Here is a 19,180-nt window from a genome sequence, read left to right on the forward strand (position 1 = left end):
TTTTTCAGATTGCTTAGAAAATTGATAAGATCTAAACCTCCCATATCCCAACCTATCCCACAGCAGATGTTCGCAGTCGGCCGCCCTTACTTTCCGATCAAACCCTCATTTAAATCACTTTAACCTTGATTACCAGAGAAGACCTATCGCCCCGGGACAGTTGTGCAGAAAGGTTCTCTTTGTGTTGGTTTCCTCTGAAATTGATTCGCGTGGAAGCCACCCAAATCACCCGGGGGGCTCCCAACCCCACATGCAACAAGTTATCACATCACTGACCGGGTTTTCCTCTGTCCATTCCGTGGAAATGGATCGAGAAATTGACTTGGTTTGAGAGAAAACTATTTGTCAGGGCTTGAAGACAACAGGTGCAGACGACAGCGTTCTCCTAGGAGAATCCCTTCAGCGTAAAAGATAAATGGAGCTACGCCAGTCCAGGGACTTTATCCAACATATTTCACAGCTTGCTTGCGAAATTAAAAGCTTTGAGATGAACAAGCGAAGCGGAAAAGCAACGGTGGTGAGTTCCTGCCGCCCACTGCTGACCCCTAATTGCGAAAATATTACCAAAGTTATTAGATTATTGTAGATTAATTACGTTCTGGTAGGAATGATATGTTCTCTCATTAAGGGTGTATTAAAATGCACGGCAGCCGGGACCCCGTTCCGCGGCCGGGCCTGTCCGCGGGCGATGGTGGGGTTTGCTCCGCCGGTTACACCACTCCTTCTGGCGGTGGAAGTCGATAAATATATGGGGTACAACTTGGATGGTTGGCTTCTGTTGCGCACTGCAGTATAATGGTTAGGTTTTCTCTCAGGTAATAAAGACTTTTACCATGGTTGAAGTCATTTTTGTGTCTAAAAGACTTTCGTGCGTAATATTGCAAACAAAGCAAGCTGTATGGTGACGTCCGACGGTTAACATCATGCATGGAAACAAGAAAATTCTAAAAGATACATAGACTCCATAGTTTCGAGATAGAATACTTATGTTTGCTTATAAAAAAAGTAATTCCATATCTTTGAAAAAAGAATAATGTATGTTTTTGTTTCGATTTCAGGACATGTAAAATTTGGAACTGGAAAAAGGCGAGCACTTTTTGGCTGTCACTATTGCACTTGGCTTGGGTTTTATAAAAAAAACCTTAATATCAACTAAGCTTTTACATGTAACCAGATAATTGTATTGATAATCATAGGTTTACACAGCTCTATATCTTGAATAAGCCAAGATAAACCTTAGATTAAATACCATAATCAGAGAATAATTGAAAACATTCAATCAAACCTGCCATGCGTACTGTTTAATTTCAACCAAACGTTATGCATATTCTTGAACTTGAGCTAAAACAACGAAGAGCGTTTTCTTCCTCATGTAACGTTCGATCGAAGATTCATATTTGATCGACGTTCTTTCCGGGAATTCAATACATTATTAGTGGAGTCAATTTCCGTGTAAGTTTCATGGGGCGCGCAGGCAGACAACAAAGGATGGGTAATTATGCAGATTAGTTGGCGCGTGTCCTTTTCATGTCATTACTTGCGATGAAAACGCCTCGTGATCTGTGACTAGGGTGGCGGGAAGTGACATTTATTGCATACAAATTAAGAGAAAGGCCATTAAAACGCCAACGCTGTAAATAGAATGTATCGAACCAATCAATGCCCTTATTGTCTGTGCCTGGGAGAACGATATGGCTATATAACAGGGGAGGGAGGAAGCCTAGCACTGGAATAGTTGTTGTATGAACGTTCAATATGCACATATTACAACGGAAATTTTCAAACGCCACGATCTAGGAACAAATGTCTTATACACTAGAAAAATTACTTGTTGTATTTTCCTTTGACATTTCCTTTGACATATTATTCTATTTTATTTCTAATCTTTTTTTCTTCCTTAAATTATACGTCTCTTACAACAACTATTGTGAAATTGGACCAACCTGAAACGTATCAAGCAAGATCACAGATAATAATGAAAACTTAACAGTCAACTTGTGGAAGCAAAAAAGGCACCTTTAATATAAAATAGGTTTTGAATTTAGCAAAAGACGTTGTAAGCCTTACAAGACTGAAAATCATTTTAGGTAACGAATTCAAACTCGTTTACTATACAAACACAGAAAAATCGCCACTAAGATTACGATTGCGAGATGGTTATTGGTAAGTCATTTCTTTCAGTCAACTCTATTCTATGTTGTTTCCATGGCTTAGATATTGTATATTTGTAAACATTCTCTTTAATGTGATGAAATTTCCTAGATTTCAGGCAAAGTTTAGATCACTAAAGACTGGAAGTAAAAACGAATGAAATGATGATAGAAGAATCAAATACCCATACGCCGTGTAGATTTGTCTCTACAACTTTTGGAATTGATGAAAATTACATATGAAACTTTAATTAAGTTTCTAAGGAGGGACTTCAGTCAATGCTATTCAATGTTTTTTTCATCTTTAAATATTGTGTATTTGTAAACATTCTCTGCAATGTGTTAGAAATTTCCTGACGAAGTTTAAACCAGTGAAGACTGAAAAAAAACACGAATGAAATGATGATAGGAGAATCAAATATGCATAAGCTGTGTGAATTTTCAACTTTTGGAATTGATGAAAATTCCATCTGAAAGTTTAACCACGGGAGAGACTTTATTCGAATCTATTCGATTTTTTTCCATCCCTTAAATATTGTGTATTTGTACACTGTCGGTTATCATGTGAAATGTTGAAATTTAGACCAGTGAAGACTGAAAATAAATGTAGAATCTATACACGGAAGCCGTGTGGATTTTTCTTTCCAACTTTTGGAATTGATGAAAATTCCATCTGAAAGTTTAACGAAGTTTCCGGACGAGACTTCAGTCAATTCTATTCTATGTGTTTTTTTCATCCCTTAAATATTGTATATATAAATATTGTAAGTATAAAATTTCCAGGCAAAGTTTGAACCAGTGAAGGCTGAATAAAAAACGAATGAAATGTTGATAGGAGACTCGTTCAACATACGCCGTGTGGATTTTTCTGTCCAACTTTAGGAATTGATAAAAATTACATCTAAAAGTCTAACTAAGTTTCCGGGAGCGTATTTGTGTAATGTGATGAAATTTCTTTACAAGGTTTAGACCAGTGAAAACGTATGGAATGATGATAGGAGAATCAAATATGCATACGCCGTGTGGATTTTTCTTTCCAACTTTTGGAATTGATGAAAATTCCATCTGAAAGTTTAACGAAGTTTCCGGGAGCGGCTTACCGCGCTCGGCGAGGCGGGACCATGTATGATGGATCCCGCCGCTCAGCCCGGGCCGCGCGCGATGAACTCAATTCATTTCATTACATTTACCCGCTGCTCATTGGCGAGGAACCCTACTCCCTATTAACTTCATTAATTGGCTGTTAATTTCCAAAACATGACGCCGTGGCGAGAATTACAGTAAATCACCCCAAGGTCAAAATCACAGCAGAAATGGAACGACTGTCATTAGGAGCTGTCAATCAAATCAGTTGAGCGTGGGGGAAGAGCGACGGGAAACTGACGGCAAAACTTCGGCTGAGTTTGGAAATGATAACGGGAGATTTAGAAGTGCTTATGGTTAAATAAACTAGGCAGAAACTTCAACTTTGGGGAATTAAGGGGGAAATACTGGCAAGAAGCATCATTTGTGCATCATGTAATATTTGAAACTGGATCTTCCTCCAACAGAAGTCTCTACATTTAAGACATTAATAAGACTGGTCACATGTTATACAGTGTTGTTTTCCATTATTCTCTTCTTTAATTACATGTATTTGCAATTGGCTTTCGTGTAAGGACAGAAAGATAAGAGATAGTCTAATAAAGGTATACTAAAACAAACAGTGCCTTGCTATCCGAAAATAATACTCAAATGTTGAACCGTGTGCATTATTTACCATTTGAAGTTCATAAGTGTTAAAGCTTTGATTTTATGTCATAGTGAAAACAGTTGAGATATTACATCTGATAATAAAACTGTATTTTTTGTCGTTTTGCAGTCGTTCTTCTTTCCAACACATGGAAAATGTCATTAACACAGCCATGGTTTTGAAACTTGATACATCTGTTAATTTCATCAGCGGATATGACAATGCTAAACTGTGCGGCTGTATCATAGAGAGGTCCTGACCGTATGGCTTGAAAAGGAAACTCAAAACGGTTAGAGAACTCCTACAGGGCTTACTGTTTACGCTCTGAGAATCTAGGGTAGATTTCCTAGAACCCCACTGACATATATTCAAACGAAATATGAAATCAAAGCGGATATATTTCATCTAAGATAAGGATATTTGCACTTCCGAGAACCGGAGTGACACGAAGTTATAACGTACGCCTTGGAGACTGAAATCTCTGCGCTCTTTCTGTGTGAAATTTATGAGTAGGATTTGATGGTGCAAAATAAGGACCACAGCGGAAATGAAGAATGTAAACCATGCTGTAAAATTTCCTAAGTCAAGACAAAGTTGTTGAGGAAAACATTTTGTAACTGACTGCCTTATCTATTATAGGATAGAACATAATGTCATGAAAAATTAACAATGGACTGTCATTTAAATTCATGTGAAAAGTTTGCATTTATGTTGACATTTTCTAGAGCAAGTTTCCTCTCTCTCCCTCTATCTCCCTTTCTCTCCCTCCCTCTCTCTCCCCTTAATTCTCTCTCTCCCTCTCTCTACCCCTAGCTCTCTCTCTAGAATGATCATGAAATCCTCACTGATAACCATGAAACTTGACCTGGCGATATTTTCTACGGAAGGGTCGTAAGTAAAAGCCAAGTTCACCATCACGTATGCGCTGTGCCGATCCGGTGCGTCAGCAGGACACGCCTGCCCGCACAGGGAGCGGCGGGGTCTCCTCACGGGACGGCCGGGCCAACTGAGCGGAACAACCGACATCTGTTCAGGTAGAGCCCGCCCATGGGAACGGGGAGATGGAAATATGGGACAAGAAGAGAAAATACTGATCTCCAGCTAGCATTTTCTAATAGTTTAATGATTATTTCAGTTGGTTTGAGTACTGTCAACTGTATCAAAACTATGAGGCTGTTTGACGAAATTTCTACTTTCTTCGTGAATGACTTTGCCCTTGAACATCTTTCACTAGACTCTTTCATTTGCAATTTGATCTATCACTAGACGATTTTATTTGAAATTCGAACCGTTTAATATTGTTTCCAGTTCTTTCACAGCACATAGACATGTGCCACTGCTGCTTTGCGCGTGAAGTTACATAAAAGTGGTCCAAATCTTGATTTATCTTTTTCCAGATTTTGTAAGATACACAATGTCCTTGGTAAGAATGAAATAACAGCGGCGAAACTATGATGATATATCTTTTGTTGGAGAACCGCACGGTGACGACGTTCACTTTGGGGAGGGGGTGGGGGGCTAAAGTTTACACAAGCTCTAGTAAGATGTGGGACTTCTGAAATCACTTTGTCTCCAGCAAATTCTGAAAGGAAAAACAAGGAAAGTATCACTCGGAAGCCTGAGACAATGTAAACGCAAATTAAGCAGTTTACCCCTGCCAGAAAATATGACATCAATTTACTTATTCGACATTATTAGAGTAACCTCTAAGGTGCTGTAAACGCATTGACCTTGATGGGACATCTTGATGAAGTTGACTAAAATCGCAAAGTTGAAAAAGTTCCACGCCCGGGCCCTCACGTGGTCTATTGTGTTTACACTCGTTTTGTCCGATGACAATAGTCATTCTTCTAATCTTCTTTATCCTCTGGACAGTTTTGATGAACACATATCAGAGCTGCATCCATACGGCTGGGGATCCGATCTATTAAAAGCTCATCATATAGACCGAGACAAAAGATATACATCCCTCCGGAAAATTTGTATTAGCAATACAGAGGGTACCCTGCAGGTGTTCCAAAATGGGGGAGGGGGGCATGTCATCAAAGCGCTGCATATGATGTATGGCTTCTTGCGCGACGAGGAAAACATATGGCAGAGCATTACCATCATACAGGAGAGCCATTAAAGGAAATTAAGTTAATTAACACCGCCGCCCCCCTCCCCCGTGGCCACGTATGATTAAGAGGTACGCTTGACATTGTCTTTGCTTGGAGACTTTCCATCCGATTGTCATATAACTGGTCAGTATCCCGGATGTAAGAGCAATTGGGGGTAGGCTACCTACTTAATCAGATGTACTGTTCATTTTGAAAGCGCTCTATAACTAGTATAAGGACACCGTGATGAAATACATTGCCAGCTTCTTTCGTTTCTTGTCGCCATTTGTTATAATGGACCAAGAAAACGAAATAGCATATCATGGGCCATGATATGCTATTTCGTTTTCTAGTTTATTGGGAAACAAGTTTCCTTTTTTCCGTATCATAAGTAGACAAATTTGAAGCGATAGAAACCTTTATCGACCAAATTATTCAGTGGGTCGCTACAAAAATATTAGAAATTGGCTAATAGATTGAATGATTGCCATTGAGTTAGTTTTTCGCAACCCGTACTCTAGTGACCGGTCAAGTCCTCTGGTAAGATATTCCTCCGAAGTTGGCCAATTTCTACATTCTTTATTTCCACTAAATGTCTGAAAGAAGATCCAAATGACGATGTAAATAGTCAGATTCGTAATTTCATGACCCTGTCCATATAAATTTTGGGCCGTATTGCGATGCCCTCCAAGGTCGTTGAAAGTCAAAAGGTCATGTAATACCATGGCAACAAAATGGACAATGTCAAAGATGCTTGTCTTCTATGAGAACAATTAAATAGGTATTAGCGGAACCGATCATTGTGCAGAAACTGGGTGTAGTTTTGTCTAATTGAGATTATCGGTCATCATAAAAACGTCAATCCTGTTACGGGGCACCTGAGCAGTTGATGAGGTGGAAGCCATTTTGAATTGGGACGAAGTTCCCCGAGGGATCACGACAAAACACGATCATGACGTCGATCACGGATGGACAACATCATCAGTGGTTTTATAATCTGTCACCATAAAATCTGCTCAACGTACTGCAAGCTGGCAACCACCTGTCAAGCCTGTTGTCGGCCTTTGTCCTAGTTGGAAAATCATCTGCTCAACTTTTTGGTAGCTGTCCCGTCAATGTAGACTTCACCTGTTTTATGTTACCGTATTATGATTAACCGACCTGTTTGATGGATGTTAACTCAATGGCTTCCAGACTAATCATTCAAACAATAGACCTCTTGTGACACCATAGTTATAAACTGACATGAAACGATATAGCATCACAATATGCGGTAATCTACCCGTAATTCTATACACCCTCCCCCTTTAGCAACTACTTGTTCACACAGTCTCGGCGCTTTCAGACTCACGAAGCCGGGACCCTACGGGGTCGAGGGCGGTGAGTGTCTGCGCCACGACCCCGTGAGTTTTACCCCCACCAAATCTGGTTCCCATTTACCCTAGGTCTGTACGACCGTGGGAAAGTCCTCCGTGTACTGACATCTTGATCCTTGCCTTGTGTTCGGTAGCCTTGGGTTCTTGATTAAAACGTACTGGGGGGAAAACACTCCCCATTCTGACGAACAGTGTTCGGGCTGTTCACACAAATGAAGTACAGCTTTACGTGTCAGCTTCGGCCATGAGAACCTGCACACGACTTTATTAACAGCTTTCAAACGCACTGGAGAGACGTGTCAGCATTCCCAACTTCTGAGCTGTTTTCTGGGGTGTACTAGCTATGAACTTTAGGACGGGTGTGTGTAAAGGTGGGAGGGGGGCACGCGATTTTCCCGACACCCCTGTCTATGTGATAAGTAGCCGGGGTGGGTGCTTGACCGGCCCCGAAGACTCGTAGTCCCCTCTTGCGTACCGTTGGTCGGTCACGGTCCTAATGTGGACCATGTGGAAGGATTCCCGTCGTTTGGCAGACTAGGCACCGATCCAGAAGCGAGCACCTTGAACACTGCAGAGTTCACACAGCGGTTGTGCAAGGTGCTCGGGCAGGTGGTTCGCGTTTCTGGGCAAATTTAGATCATCAACGCTAAAGAGACGCACTAGAAAACACTGTGGGATCAAACATTATATTACATATCTCATATGGGTTGCGAACAGCACAAACTTACATGCCTTCTAAAATGATAAAAAAACGCAATTTATCTTAATAATTCATCAAACATGGTAGAAGTAAACAGAAACATCTAGCGAGTAGTAAGGAGCACAGGTATACTGAAAAATCTTTTGATTTGTTGAGCAATATGACTAGTAAGTGTAATGTCGGAACATCATTCAGAGGGGCGTTCCTGGCCATGTAGGACGGTGACGGTCCCCTTCCTCAAAAGCGCCACCTAACTTGCGGTTCACCTTTAAACCCCCATCCCCAGAAAAAATGGCTGAAAAGTCTTTCATTAGAAGAGTTCAAAAGATGCCAACCTTTGTAACCTGTGCAGATTCTGGAGATGATGATCTTTGAATGATGCTGCAAATCCTTGTAATAGCCCACATAATGAATTTTGAGATCTTCGGTAATTCTAATACAAAACTTGGGGCCCTTGGACAAAACATGAGCTTTCATGAAGTATACATGTTGTCAGTCGTGTCGTTCATTATCTATACACCAGACGAAGATTCATCATCATCATGCATCTAGAATATTAATAGGGAAGAGGCATGTATCTAAAACGTTAGATATAGTGGTAGCATAGATGCAGATGTATTGTTTATTCAATTGTAATACTACATGTGATAGTACTTAGTCTTTAGTATCCCATCATGGGATTTGCTGCATTTAGTCCATGTGGGCAGGAACATGCAAATAAAGATCATCAATTAATGTTCGGGTGAGGTACATAAGATTGTGGATCTTTAAACTTTGGGTCAGAATTTTACTCTGAGGAATTTCTAGATTTCACCTTTCAACTTTTGCGACTCTTTGATTCATGGATCATTTTTAACCTTCAATTTCAAGACTAAGACGTGTTGAATGTAACTTTTACTCGGCTATTTGAGGTTTAAGAAAACGACTCAGTTATACTGAGATTGGTGGAAATTCTAGGTATGAAAAATCTTGAATTTATCTATCACTTTTTGATGCTTTCCTTTATCGTGTGCGACTAAATGGACCTAAATTCAACGCTGATATACCGTTTAGTTTAACCTACTATTAACCGCTCCGCCATCCTTTAAATACTTAAGAAGCTGTTGGTATGTCGTTAGCAGAGTCTTGATCGTCTTTTCTATCGACCCCCTGATTACGCGTCTACAGCACTAATCCTGTCAGATCCTTCCGTCTGGGACTGAGACATGCCCTGTTGACACATGTCAATCATCGTCGTCTAATTGCTTGTTTTTCCTACTTAAAGAATCAAAACAAATATAAAGAGAAAACGTCACCGCTGTGAAGGAGTATGGCATTTTGTATGAAACAAATAAACAAAGAAAGACTGGCGTTGAATTTGTTAGAGGTGACCAAGTCAAATAAAAGACCAACAATATATGGATCCTCAATTGAACATTAACCGACGATTTTTAATTTATCGTCCAAAAACCATTGAGACTACAATAATATGAAAATTCATTCAAGTCAAATCTTGAAAGACGAGAAAGGAGATGTAGTGAATTAAGAAATTCACTTTTGGGGCTCTTGGAAATAATTTATCGGTATTTTTAATCTAATATAACATTCAAAAACCATTGAGACATTAATGTCAAAATTCCTTCAAGTCAAATCATGAAAGAAGAGAAAGGAGTGGTCGAGAAGAAATTCACTTTTTGTGCTCTTAGAAACAATTTCTCGGTATTACTGTGAGTATTGTGGTCTGTACATAGTGAATGGGTTGATTTATCTTTTCGTAACAAAGTTGTCAGAGACTAAAATATGGCATAGACGTCCGGTCTAACCTCAAGTATGGTCGGAAAGATAAGGTAGAGGTCCCAGTAGAGGCATATACCGTGTTGGAGACGTGTTCACAGCGCTAACTAATCATCTACTGTACCGGGTTCCCACGATCGGGGCTGAGACCGACCTCTCATCGTAACTCGTTAGCGAACGATTGGCGAGGGCTCGGCGGATTCCGGGGATGTTCCGGCCCGATAGAGACGTGCGGAGCGCCCCGCTAACAAGGGAAGATGACGAGTGAGACAGCTGGTCCTCAACACTTGGGCTTACCGTGAGATATCGGCACAACTACTGTACTGATAAGGGATTCCCATGTATTAAATAGGGCCAATGTAACATGCATGATAGACGACGAGCTATGGTTCTGTATGTTCTAATGCTATGCAGTCTACGGAAGTTCATAGGTACTACTATGATACGAGAAGAAGACAAGAACACGTGTGTTGTTAGTCTATGGCAGTGTGTTGGCAAGATTGTTGCTGCAGAAATGTATCTTTCTTTGATAGTTGTTCTTTTGTGCACACGTTTTTGGGTAGATAACAAGACTCATGCCCTATCTCTTCAGTCCCCAATAGGCAATATTTGACTGAGCTCGTATGCATATAGCATATATATACATAATTTATATCATACATATACAGAACTTACATGTAGATAAACCCAGTACAGGATCACAAATAGCCAATATGTTTGTCATGCAGTAGGAATAAGTGCGTACTGCTTGGAAGTGTCACTGTGTCATGGATGTACATGTAGTAATGTATGCTGGGTGGTATGTACTAGTACATGTATGTAGAAGCCGCTTAATTGCACACCCCATTTGCCAGTGCTTTTCGTGCAATTATCCTATCAGTGCAACAAAGAAGCTATTAAGCTGGACCACACCACCACGGGATTTGGGGATTTCGTGCAATTAACAGAAATGTGCAATTATCCGTCGTGCAATTAACAGGTTTCTACTGTATAGTCTTTGCGTGTCATCTGCTTCTCTTTCAGTTTTATCAGCGAAACGGATCGAATACTGTCCCTAGTAAAGACGACGGGGTATCAGTTTGGCAATGAAGACATTTCCTCCTTACTGTGACCTTTTCTTGAACTTGACACTGAGATGGGAAAACTCGTAAGTCTGGGGAATTTTGATGGTAGTCGTGAAACATGTCTACTTTCTGTTCATCTCACGCAAAAGCTGGGCACAACGATTGGTGAACTGTCTGGGATAGACATTTGGCCAATAAATGTCATGCTAATTTCGATTAAAAGTCACACTAACGCATTACTTAAGACTGACATTTTGTCTATTCAAAATGCCGAACGAAGTCCCGGAAGGACATTTTTGGCTCCTGTACCCTCGTTTCACAACCAAATGACCTAATTTTTTGTATAGGAGTGCCCTTTACATATGCGCACATGGATTCAACAACAATTTGGGCATACAGTACAACAAAATGCTTAATTTTGCGATTTTTTGGCCATTTTTTGTCAAAAATAGGACATTTTTGGCTCCTGTACCCCCGTTTCACAACCAAATGACCTGAAATTTGGTAAAGGGGTGCTCTTGATATTTATCCAAATGACCTATGTATAATTTTTGGCATAAAACACTTCAAAATGATATATTTTGGGATTTTGTGGTCATTTTCAAATGGCCAGAGAGGTCAATGACCTCAAGGTCGTTGACCCTCCACCTGCAATCTGCACGTGTACATGTCTATACAAGACCTATTTGGCAACCATTCGTGTAGGCTGATTTAATATTCTGAGTAGGTTACGGCAGCCAATCAGCGAGCCTGTATATATCTGGAAGAGTCCATTCCTGCACGGAGGGGTTAATTTTTATTTTTAAATTCATATTTGGACCAATGATTATGTAAAGTCTTTTAGTGGGAGTATTTTTGGACTGGTCTATTTTGCAATTTTACATGGGATATGATGGAATAGTCCATTCTTGCACGGAGGGGGGCATTTTTACAAAAGGAATAATTTTTGGACTTCCATGACTATGTCAAAGTCCTATTTTAGAGGATGTATTTTTGCACTGGTCCATTTTACATAGGGGTATCACAGGAAGTGTCCATTCTTGGACGGAGGGGGATTTTTTCAAATTCAGGATGGATGGGTGATGATTCAAAATTTTATTTTTAGCAGATTGAAGTGTTTTTAGACTGGTCTATTTTACCTTTTCATGCACGGGGGGACTCTTTTGCTGAGTCTAATTTTGAACTGGGTTTCTGATTCAAAGGCCATGTTTTCAGCGGGAGCATTTCTAGACTGGTCTATTGTGAAAACTAAAATGGGGTGCACTGAAAGAGTCCATTCTTGCACGGGGTATTTTTTTAAGATTCCTTTTTGGACTAAACTGTGCTTAGTAAAAGTGATTTTTAAGCAGAAGTGTTCCGTTTTCACACATGGGTGATTTTAGAACTGTCTACTGTTGCATGGGGAGGGAGATGGCTGAAATATGCTTTATTTGCTCTCAAGCAAATGTCGGCCTTTCTAGTTTTTCTATTACTTTTCTGTTGTTGTAGTCTACGATAGAAGTAAACAGTACAATGTCTCGTGCGAATACTCTCCAAGTAGAGATTCGGCTAAAGCTGTTTTTGACGTTTGTTAATGTGTTTGTATCGGGCTTTCTATTTTGTATGGTTTTCTTTATAGAGAAAACGATACAAAATAGAAAGCCCGACAAATCGCATAAAAAACATTTTAAAAAAGACAACCGGAGCCGAACCTCTGCTTGAAGAGTATCGTGCGACAGTTTCCGAAAACAACCGAAAAGGCTTTAGTCACGAGAAAAGTAGTCTTGTAGACGATGTCTTGTACGACAGTTTCCGAAACAAGCGCCTGATCCATGTCAATCATCTAGCCCCGCCCCTGCCGGATCCACCCTGAGCTTGTTTATCCCCCTGCCTCGGTGCGGATACGGGAAGTACATAGCTGAGATGATAGTTGGACTTTGATGTCCCTGAGTACTTCTTAATAGTCAACTGCCGACGTTTAGGGCCTGATCTAGGCTATAGGAAATGTTTATCCTAACACGGCTGACATGCCACTTAGCGAGATTAGATGTGATACTGTAACTTATTATCTTATCATTCATGGTACTTTTTTTTCAGGAAACATAGTTACTGAATCACAGTGGATGCTTAGGAAGATTCAATAGCCAGTCACTAATATTGATTGTTTGCTCAGAATTCAACATTAGGCCACAGCAAGTAAATTGTATGGATGATATTATATGCAGATTTGCAAAAATAATGAGATAGCGCGAAAAAAACAAGATGGGTAAAAAAAAAAAGATGGCTAGATTTTCAAAATAGACACCATAAACGTTGTTATGAATTGAAGTTACAAAACATGACATCATTAATCCCTGTATTAAAGAAGTGAACTTGTGTAGTAAAAGTGATACTAAAATATATTCTCCCTAACGCAGCTAAGTAGTCCCCAGGACTTGTTCTTTGACCAAAATAGTCTCTTCCCTAGTTCAGGATCATTCAGTTCATTTCGCTATTTAGTGGGACAAATTCAATGTCAAAGCATAGTCTCTACCAGACTGCCAACGATGGCTATTATAGTATAAGGAGAATAATTTGCCGGGAGAGTTTTGCTACTAGAGGAGTTGGCCGCGTATGGGAAACATGAACTTAGCGTTGACAATTTTCCCATTTTTTTTGCCGAATTCTACGACCCCGTACCCCGGTAGGAAGGCCTGGTGGAGGCTAGGTAAAGCGTGTGTCCGCCGCCGCCGTGGCTGTCGTTAACCACCGCCCATTAAGCACCAGTAAACTCTCCTGACTTTGATGTTTCCGTAATGATGTAAACTTGGGGAACCCGAAGCCGGACTCAAGAACGAACGCCCCCAAAATCCAAGGTCTGTCGCTGAGTGACACCCGCATGCCGTTGTGTATACTTTGTCATTACCTTCGTTTTGTGACTGTATTTTTTGTGGTTCAACATCAACCCATGGCCAAGAAGCTATAGATGGATTGCTATATATTGTTGTCAGGTTTTAGCCCATGGCAGAAATGACTAGATGTTGGCCCCCTGGTGGTTTTCCTTGATACTACAACAGAAATCCCGGTTTTCGTATCTACATGTAAACGTGATATCATCTTCTCGAGCACAGGAGCTTTCTGGTGTTCTAAAAATCGTGACCATATCAGTGATATGGTCACGATTTTTAAAACACCAGAAAGCTCCTGTGCTCGAGAAGAAGTGATACAAGTTACTATAGAGGTATTTTTGTTGCAGACTTTTAAAACAGAATAAATCAAGAAGGGACGGATGGATTTTGCCTTGTTAGTGTTTTATGAAGAAACCTTTAGGATATTGTCCTCGCAGGTGCAAACAAAACTGTTAACGGACAGACACGTTTAGATGAAAACTTCGCTATATACAATGAATACACTGAATGTTTTAACAAAGTAGGGTAGAGATTACTAAAATTTTATTTTGGCATCTTTACATATGCAATACATAGTCTTCGATAAGACAAGCCGGATGAGTTTCCCCAACCCCTCAAGATGTAAAAGACTTTGACAACAACAAAAAATATACTTAAACATAGTCGGCCATTGACTTTTCTCGTTGTTCTGAGAAGCAAGATATACACAAACAATAGATTTCGGTTACACTAATTGCACTTTGTTTTTAGCCGACTATGATTGGTACAAGTATAGCAGCAAAGCTGAATACAGCTGGTCAGAGTGAGGTTTTGTTGGGATGTCTTGCAAAAATAAACTGCAGTTTAAACAGAATATGATAGAGGGGGCACATGCACGTTCCCATTTACGACTCTTTCGCATATCGGGGAATATATTGTGTATTTTGCCCAACTTGTCTATTAAAGTACACGTACAGGTTTTGTTGGGATGGCCTGAAAAATGTACGAAATAAACTGCAGTATACATAAAAGCTGACAGAGGGGGTAAAGTCACGGTCCTATTTACGAATCTTTCACACCTCCGTAATTTGGCTCGTGCAGCAAGGTTATGGGAAGAGTAATTGAGTGCTTACAAAATTTGAAATACACTTTTAAACTTCTGAATGGCCCCCATATTTCGAACCCATTAAAATTAGGTTAAACACAAGTAGAGTTTGCTTTTAACGGGTAGTGGTGCGTCAGATTTTTCTAATAAATGTCTAATTTAAAACAAAGCTTTGAGGCCCTGAATGAAGCTATATCTTAGCGTTGAAGTAGTCTTCAGGAGTGACGATATTTCCTCCGCCGAAGAAATCCAAGACGAAGACAGCTTCAATCTGCATCTTGGCGAAGTAAAACTTGTGACTTTCCATCTTAAACCAGTCTTCCATGATAGGATGCCTGCGTGTGACAATAAAACACAGTATATTCTTACAATAAAAAGAAATTAATGAATATATATGGTATTACAAATGTACATAGATAGAAAATAGTCGGATAGCTACCTACACAAAATAACCAAAATATCGCTTAGTATATTGGGGGTTCAATGAACGGAAAAAAATACTGTAAGGAAAGAAAGTTTAGAAACTTGATTTCAGTCGATCTGACTCGCGTTAAGACCATATTACACGTAATTCCATTGTATTATACATCTTTTGAAAGATTATTCATCACAATTTACGCTAGCACCCCATTTGCTTTGACCGTACATTCATTAGCCGTGCACCATGGTACGTATGTGGGCTAGTCCCGAGAAAAAAGTGCCAACGACCATATGTCTATTGCCTTCTTTTTTTTTCAAGATGGATATTATATACATGTAGTTGGAAAGCTTGTTTGTCCAATGCCCTTTACAATTATACCTCATAGACTGTGTAAAATATATGTCATGAATAGTATACAGTTGTATATATTGGAATAATAAGACATTGTTACCCAAAATACTACGTGACTCTTTGGGGTTTTTTATGTTTTCTCCTCAGGAACATGTTACATATTATAACACGAATATCATGTACATATCCGTTGTATACTATATTATTAGGTTTATCACACACACTTTACCTTGTGAACAGGGCATTTTTGGCAAAGTCGATCTCAGCTTCGGGAACATTGACGACTTTTCCCGACAGGATGATTTTAGCACATCGGGGATCTTCGGCGTCCCACTTCTGACTCGCGCAGTACCCGCTCATCACCTCTGAAACAAAACAACAGCATAGGATAGCTGAGTTTTATTTTACACAACCAGTTGATCTTAACTACTTATGTTTCGATGCCTATCAGGCATCTTCCTCAGAGCTTCTGACTGGAGTTCTGCTTCTCGCCGCTATATGCATCCGATGTAGGTGGCGCTTTTGCGGCGAGAACACAATCCCAAACGTGGCTACATATATAGCGGCGAGGAGCAGAACTCCAGTTAGAAGCTCTAAGGAAGATGCCTGACAGGCATCAAAACATAAGTAGTTAAGATTAACTGGTTGTGTAAAATAAAACTTTACAATCCTATAACCTACCAACCTGGTAAAATTATTTTTATTCCGTTTGGACAAGGGAATTTGTACTGAACGGGTTATGATTACAATTTCCTTATTTTTCCGCTGATAAGTTAGTTACAGTCCATATTGCACGCGAACATAAACAAATAAAGTGGTACAAGTTGAAATACACTATTCTTCCAATGTGTTACCAAATCCATGTATACTGCACATTATTTATGTATTACCTGACATGGACAGGGTAGCGTTGTTGTTGACCTGCAGGTCTTGATCAGTGACATCTAGCGGACTTAGGAATAAGTACGGCACACCGGTACCGTTACCCACAGGACCGTCACTGGAACAAACCAAGGGAAACAGCCTAATGTCAGTAAACACAGGGCTCCATACGGAACTTAAATGGGTTGCCCATTGTTGCTGTCGGCCACCGTAGGGTTAGACAATCTCTCGCTGCGATTTTGTCAGACTACGGAGAACTCAACGTAGCGATGACCATTGCTGTGTCTATGCAGTCAAACGTCAAAAACATTCAGTCCTTGTTCTTCAAAAATTCACACTGTAAGGAGACCAACTTCTATATGTACTTTGCATTTACGTAGAACAAAATGTAGCTACACAAGCTGGTCCTCGAGAAAACAACAAGCACCACAGTTATCGATCCATCACTTGTAAATGGGCGTAAACAACCTTTTTAGGTAGAACGATTTGCCGGGAGAGATTGGCCACCGAGGGGTCAGTTGGCCGGCCAGACCTTCTCGCGGCTACACTGACTCTCTTGGCCAATTACTCCCGTATGAAGGCTGGTGAGGGCTATATTCTATTGACACCCTCCACTATAAATTCTTTTCAGGACCAAGGTTCATTTACAGCCTGTGCTTACACAATGTCTCGCTGGCTGGGGTTCGTCGGACCCCCAAGCGCTGGCGGCAACTGAAGGGCCGGCCGCTAGGAGCGCTATTTTAATCCCACGTTAGACAGACAACAGACATCCTGAGGCCCGCAATGAGAAGGCCCGGAGTTCGTGCACCGGTGGCAATGCAGATTATCATCAAGGGATAGGGGCATGCGAAGGATATAGCAAATAGTTTCAGGGTATTGCGCTGGAACAGCCAGTTTCTGATGACAAAAATACGTTTCCATTACTGACTACATGTATATTTATGTAGAAAATGCCTTTCCGGACAGAAAAAAAAAAAACACGCTGCAGGCTAATTAGCATATGACCCACTTCCGTCGCCGTAAACGATCCTCTTTAGACAGCCTAAAAATACCGTCGCCAGAGACGTCGTGGACAACAACAGTCGCACGACTATATAACTGTTGTCTGTCATGACCAAGGTCCATGTTTCAGCGGTATACGTCCTTGGGCTAACCATGTGATGTTCACGCCCCCTTGAACAATTAAACACTTACATGTCAACATCGAGGGGTGTTGAAATCCATTCAAGTAGCCTCTTTACTTTGGGTCCTTTTTCACGCAACTACTATATTTTAACGCAAAATCCGCTTTCAATTCTACATTAATTCACAACTTAGTCTTTAGGTACTGGGACACTACCCAGAACAAGTACAACCAAGGACGTTATATAACGTCATATAACGTCCGTGGTACAACAAGAAGGGCAAGGTCGTTTATAGGTGACCCACAAACTTATGTACTGTGCATTTTCCCCTCTGCTTCCCCTAAAAATCGTCACAAGGTTTTTAAGTTTTGTTCTGTCCACTTCCTAGTTGTCTCTATAGACATGCTAAAATTGAAGTTAATGTTGTTGTTACTTTTATAATATAGACGATGAAATGTATCCATTCATTCGGCTTCTGCTCGCCAAAATTGCCGAAAAAAAAGTGGCGTCTATGAATCATTACAAGGCTCCAGATCCGGAAAAACAAATAACAAACGCAGTTCTCTTGACATATCTACACTCGCTTCTCGGCCGCACAAACAAAGGGACATTTTGGGGTCATTTTGGCTACCTTCCAACGTTTCCTGGCGGCTAGTAGTGTTGTCAGACAAGAATAGCTGAGTGGAAGCCGTAAGCTGCCGAATTGAGACATCGGCAGATACTAGAATGACCTAGAATGCCTTTCGCTTGTGTAGCTAATAAAAAGACCCCATGATATTTAGTCATTTGCTACTCAATTGTGGCATATAGTTTGGTCTTGACCTAGCTACTGGGAACCACTACTCTAAGAACCAACCCCTGTACTGGGGAAGTACTCTACTACACTCAGATCAAGGACCGAATCTATCTAGTGGTAGGATTCAGGCTTGTATATTTCTCTCACGCACACCATAAACCAAGGCCCAAACATGAGGGTTCACGTTTACATTCCTTTTATTCTGACGCTTGTACGGTGGTTACAAATAGTCTCACATAAGAGAATGCACAGTACACATCAATGCAAGAATCACACTACAATACAATGCAAAGCACACCCCAATAGTAAATAGTTTCTAAGTATCCCAGGGACCCCCCGAAACCTCAATTTGGACTGTCTAACCGCACATCATTAAGAACCGCCAAGGGCTCACAGCAAAACACTAAGTGCTCACCACAATTTGCCGCTTGAGGTACAAGTCATGTTGTCGCGCCGCTCAAAGACCCGTCGGAAGCCCGAGAAACCCGACCGCCGACCGGCCGCCCCTCAAGGAGGTCGAGATTCTTTGTTCAGAGACCAATGTCCAGTGCTGGAAGCCTCCGTACCGAAGAGGCCTCGTTCTAGAACTACCACCGGCCCTGCCCAAGAAATTCTATGGAATCTCCAACCCACATATTAACCCTGGGGCATTGAGCGACCGAGACCCGCTTGTCCGAATTAGCAGAGAATTAGGTTTCCACCCAATGGACAACCGACCCCCCTCCGGACAATTCCGAGATCGGTTCGCCCCGTCAAAACCA

The 19,180-nt window shown here is 40.8% G+C and overlaps 1 protein-coding gene across 1 annotated transcript in view; it reads right to left on the minus strand.

The window, feature by feature from the left end:
- Positions 1-14,282: 14,282 nt before the first annotated feature.
- The window catches only part of LOC118403128 (protein CREG1-like), a 13,787-nt gene continuing 8,889 nt past the window's right edge, over positions 14,283-19,180 (minus strand). Inside the window, exons 2-4 of the mRNA XM_035801621.1 lie at positions 16,508-16,617; positions 15,847-15,982; positions 14,283-15,180 (exon numbers count right to left, since the gene is read on the minus strand). Of these exons, the coding sequence (XP_035657514.1) occupies positions 15,036-15,180; positions 15,847-15,982; positions 16,508-16,617 (391 nt within the window). The 3' untranslated portion in view covers positions 14,283-15,035. The remainder of the gene's footprint in view (positions 15,181-15,846; positions 15,983-16,507; positions 16,618-19,180) is intronic.

This window comes from Branchiostoma floridae, chromosome 16 (genome assembly GCF_000003815.2).
Source record: "Branchiostoma floridae strain S238N-H82 chromosome 16, Bfl_VNyyK, whole genome shotgun sequence".
In the NCBI taxonomy this organism is placed as follows: Eukaryota; Metazoa; Chordata; class Leptocardii; order Amphioxiformes; family Branchiostomatidae; genus Branchiostoma; species Branchiostoma floridae.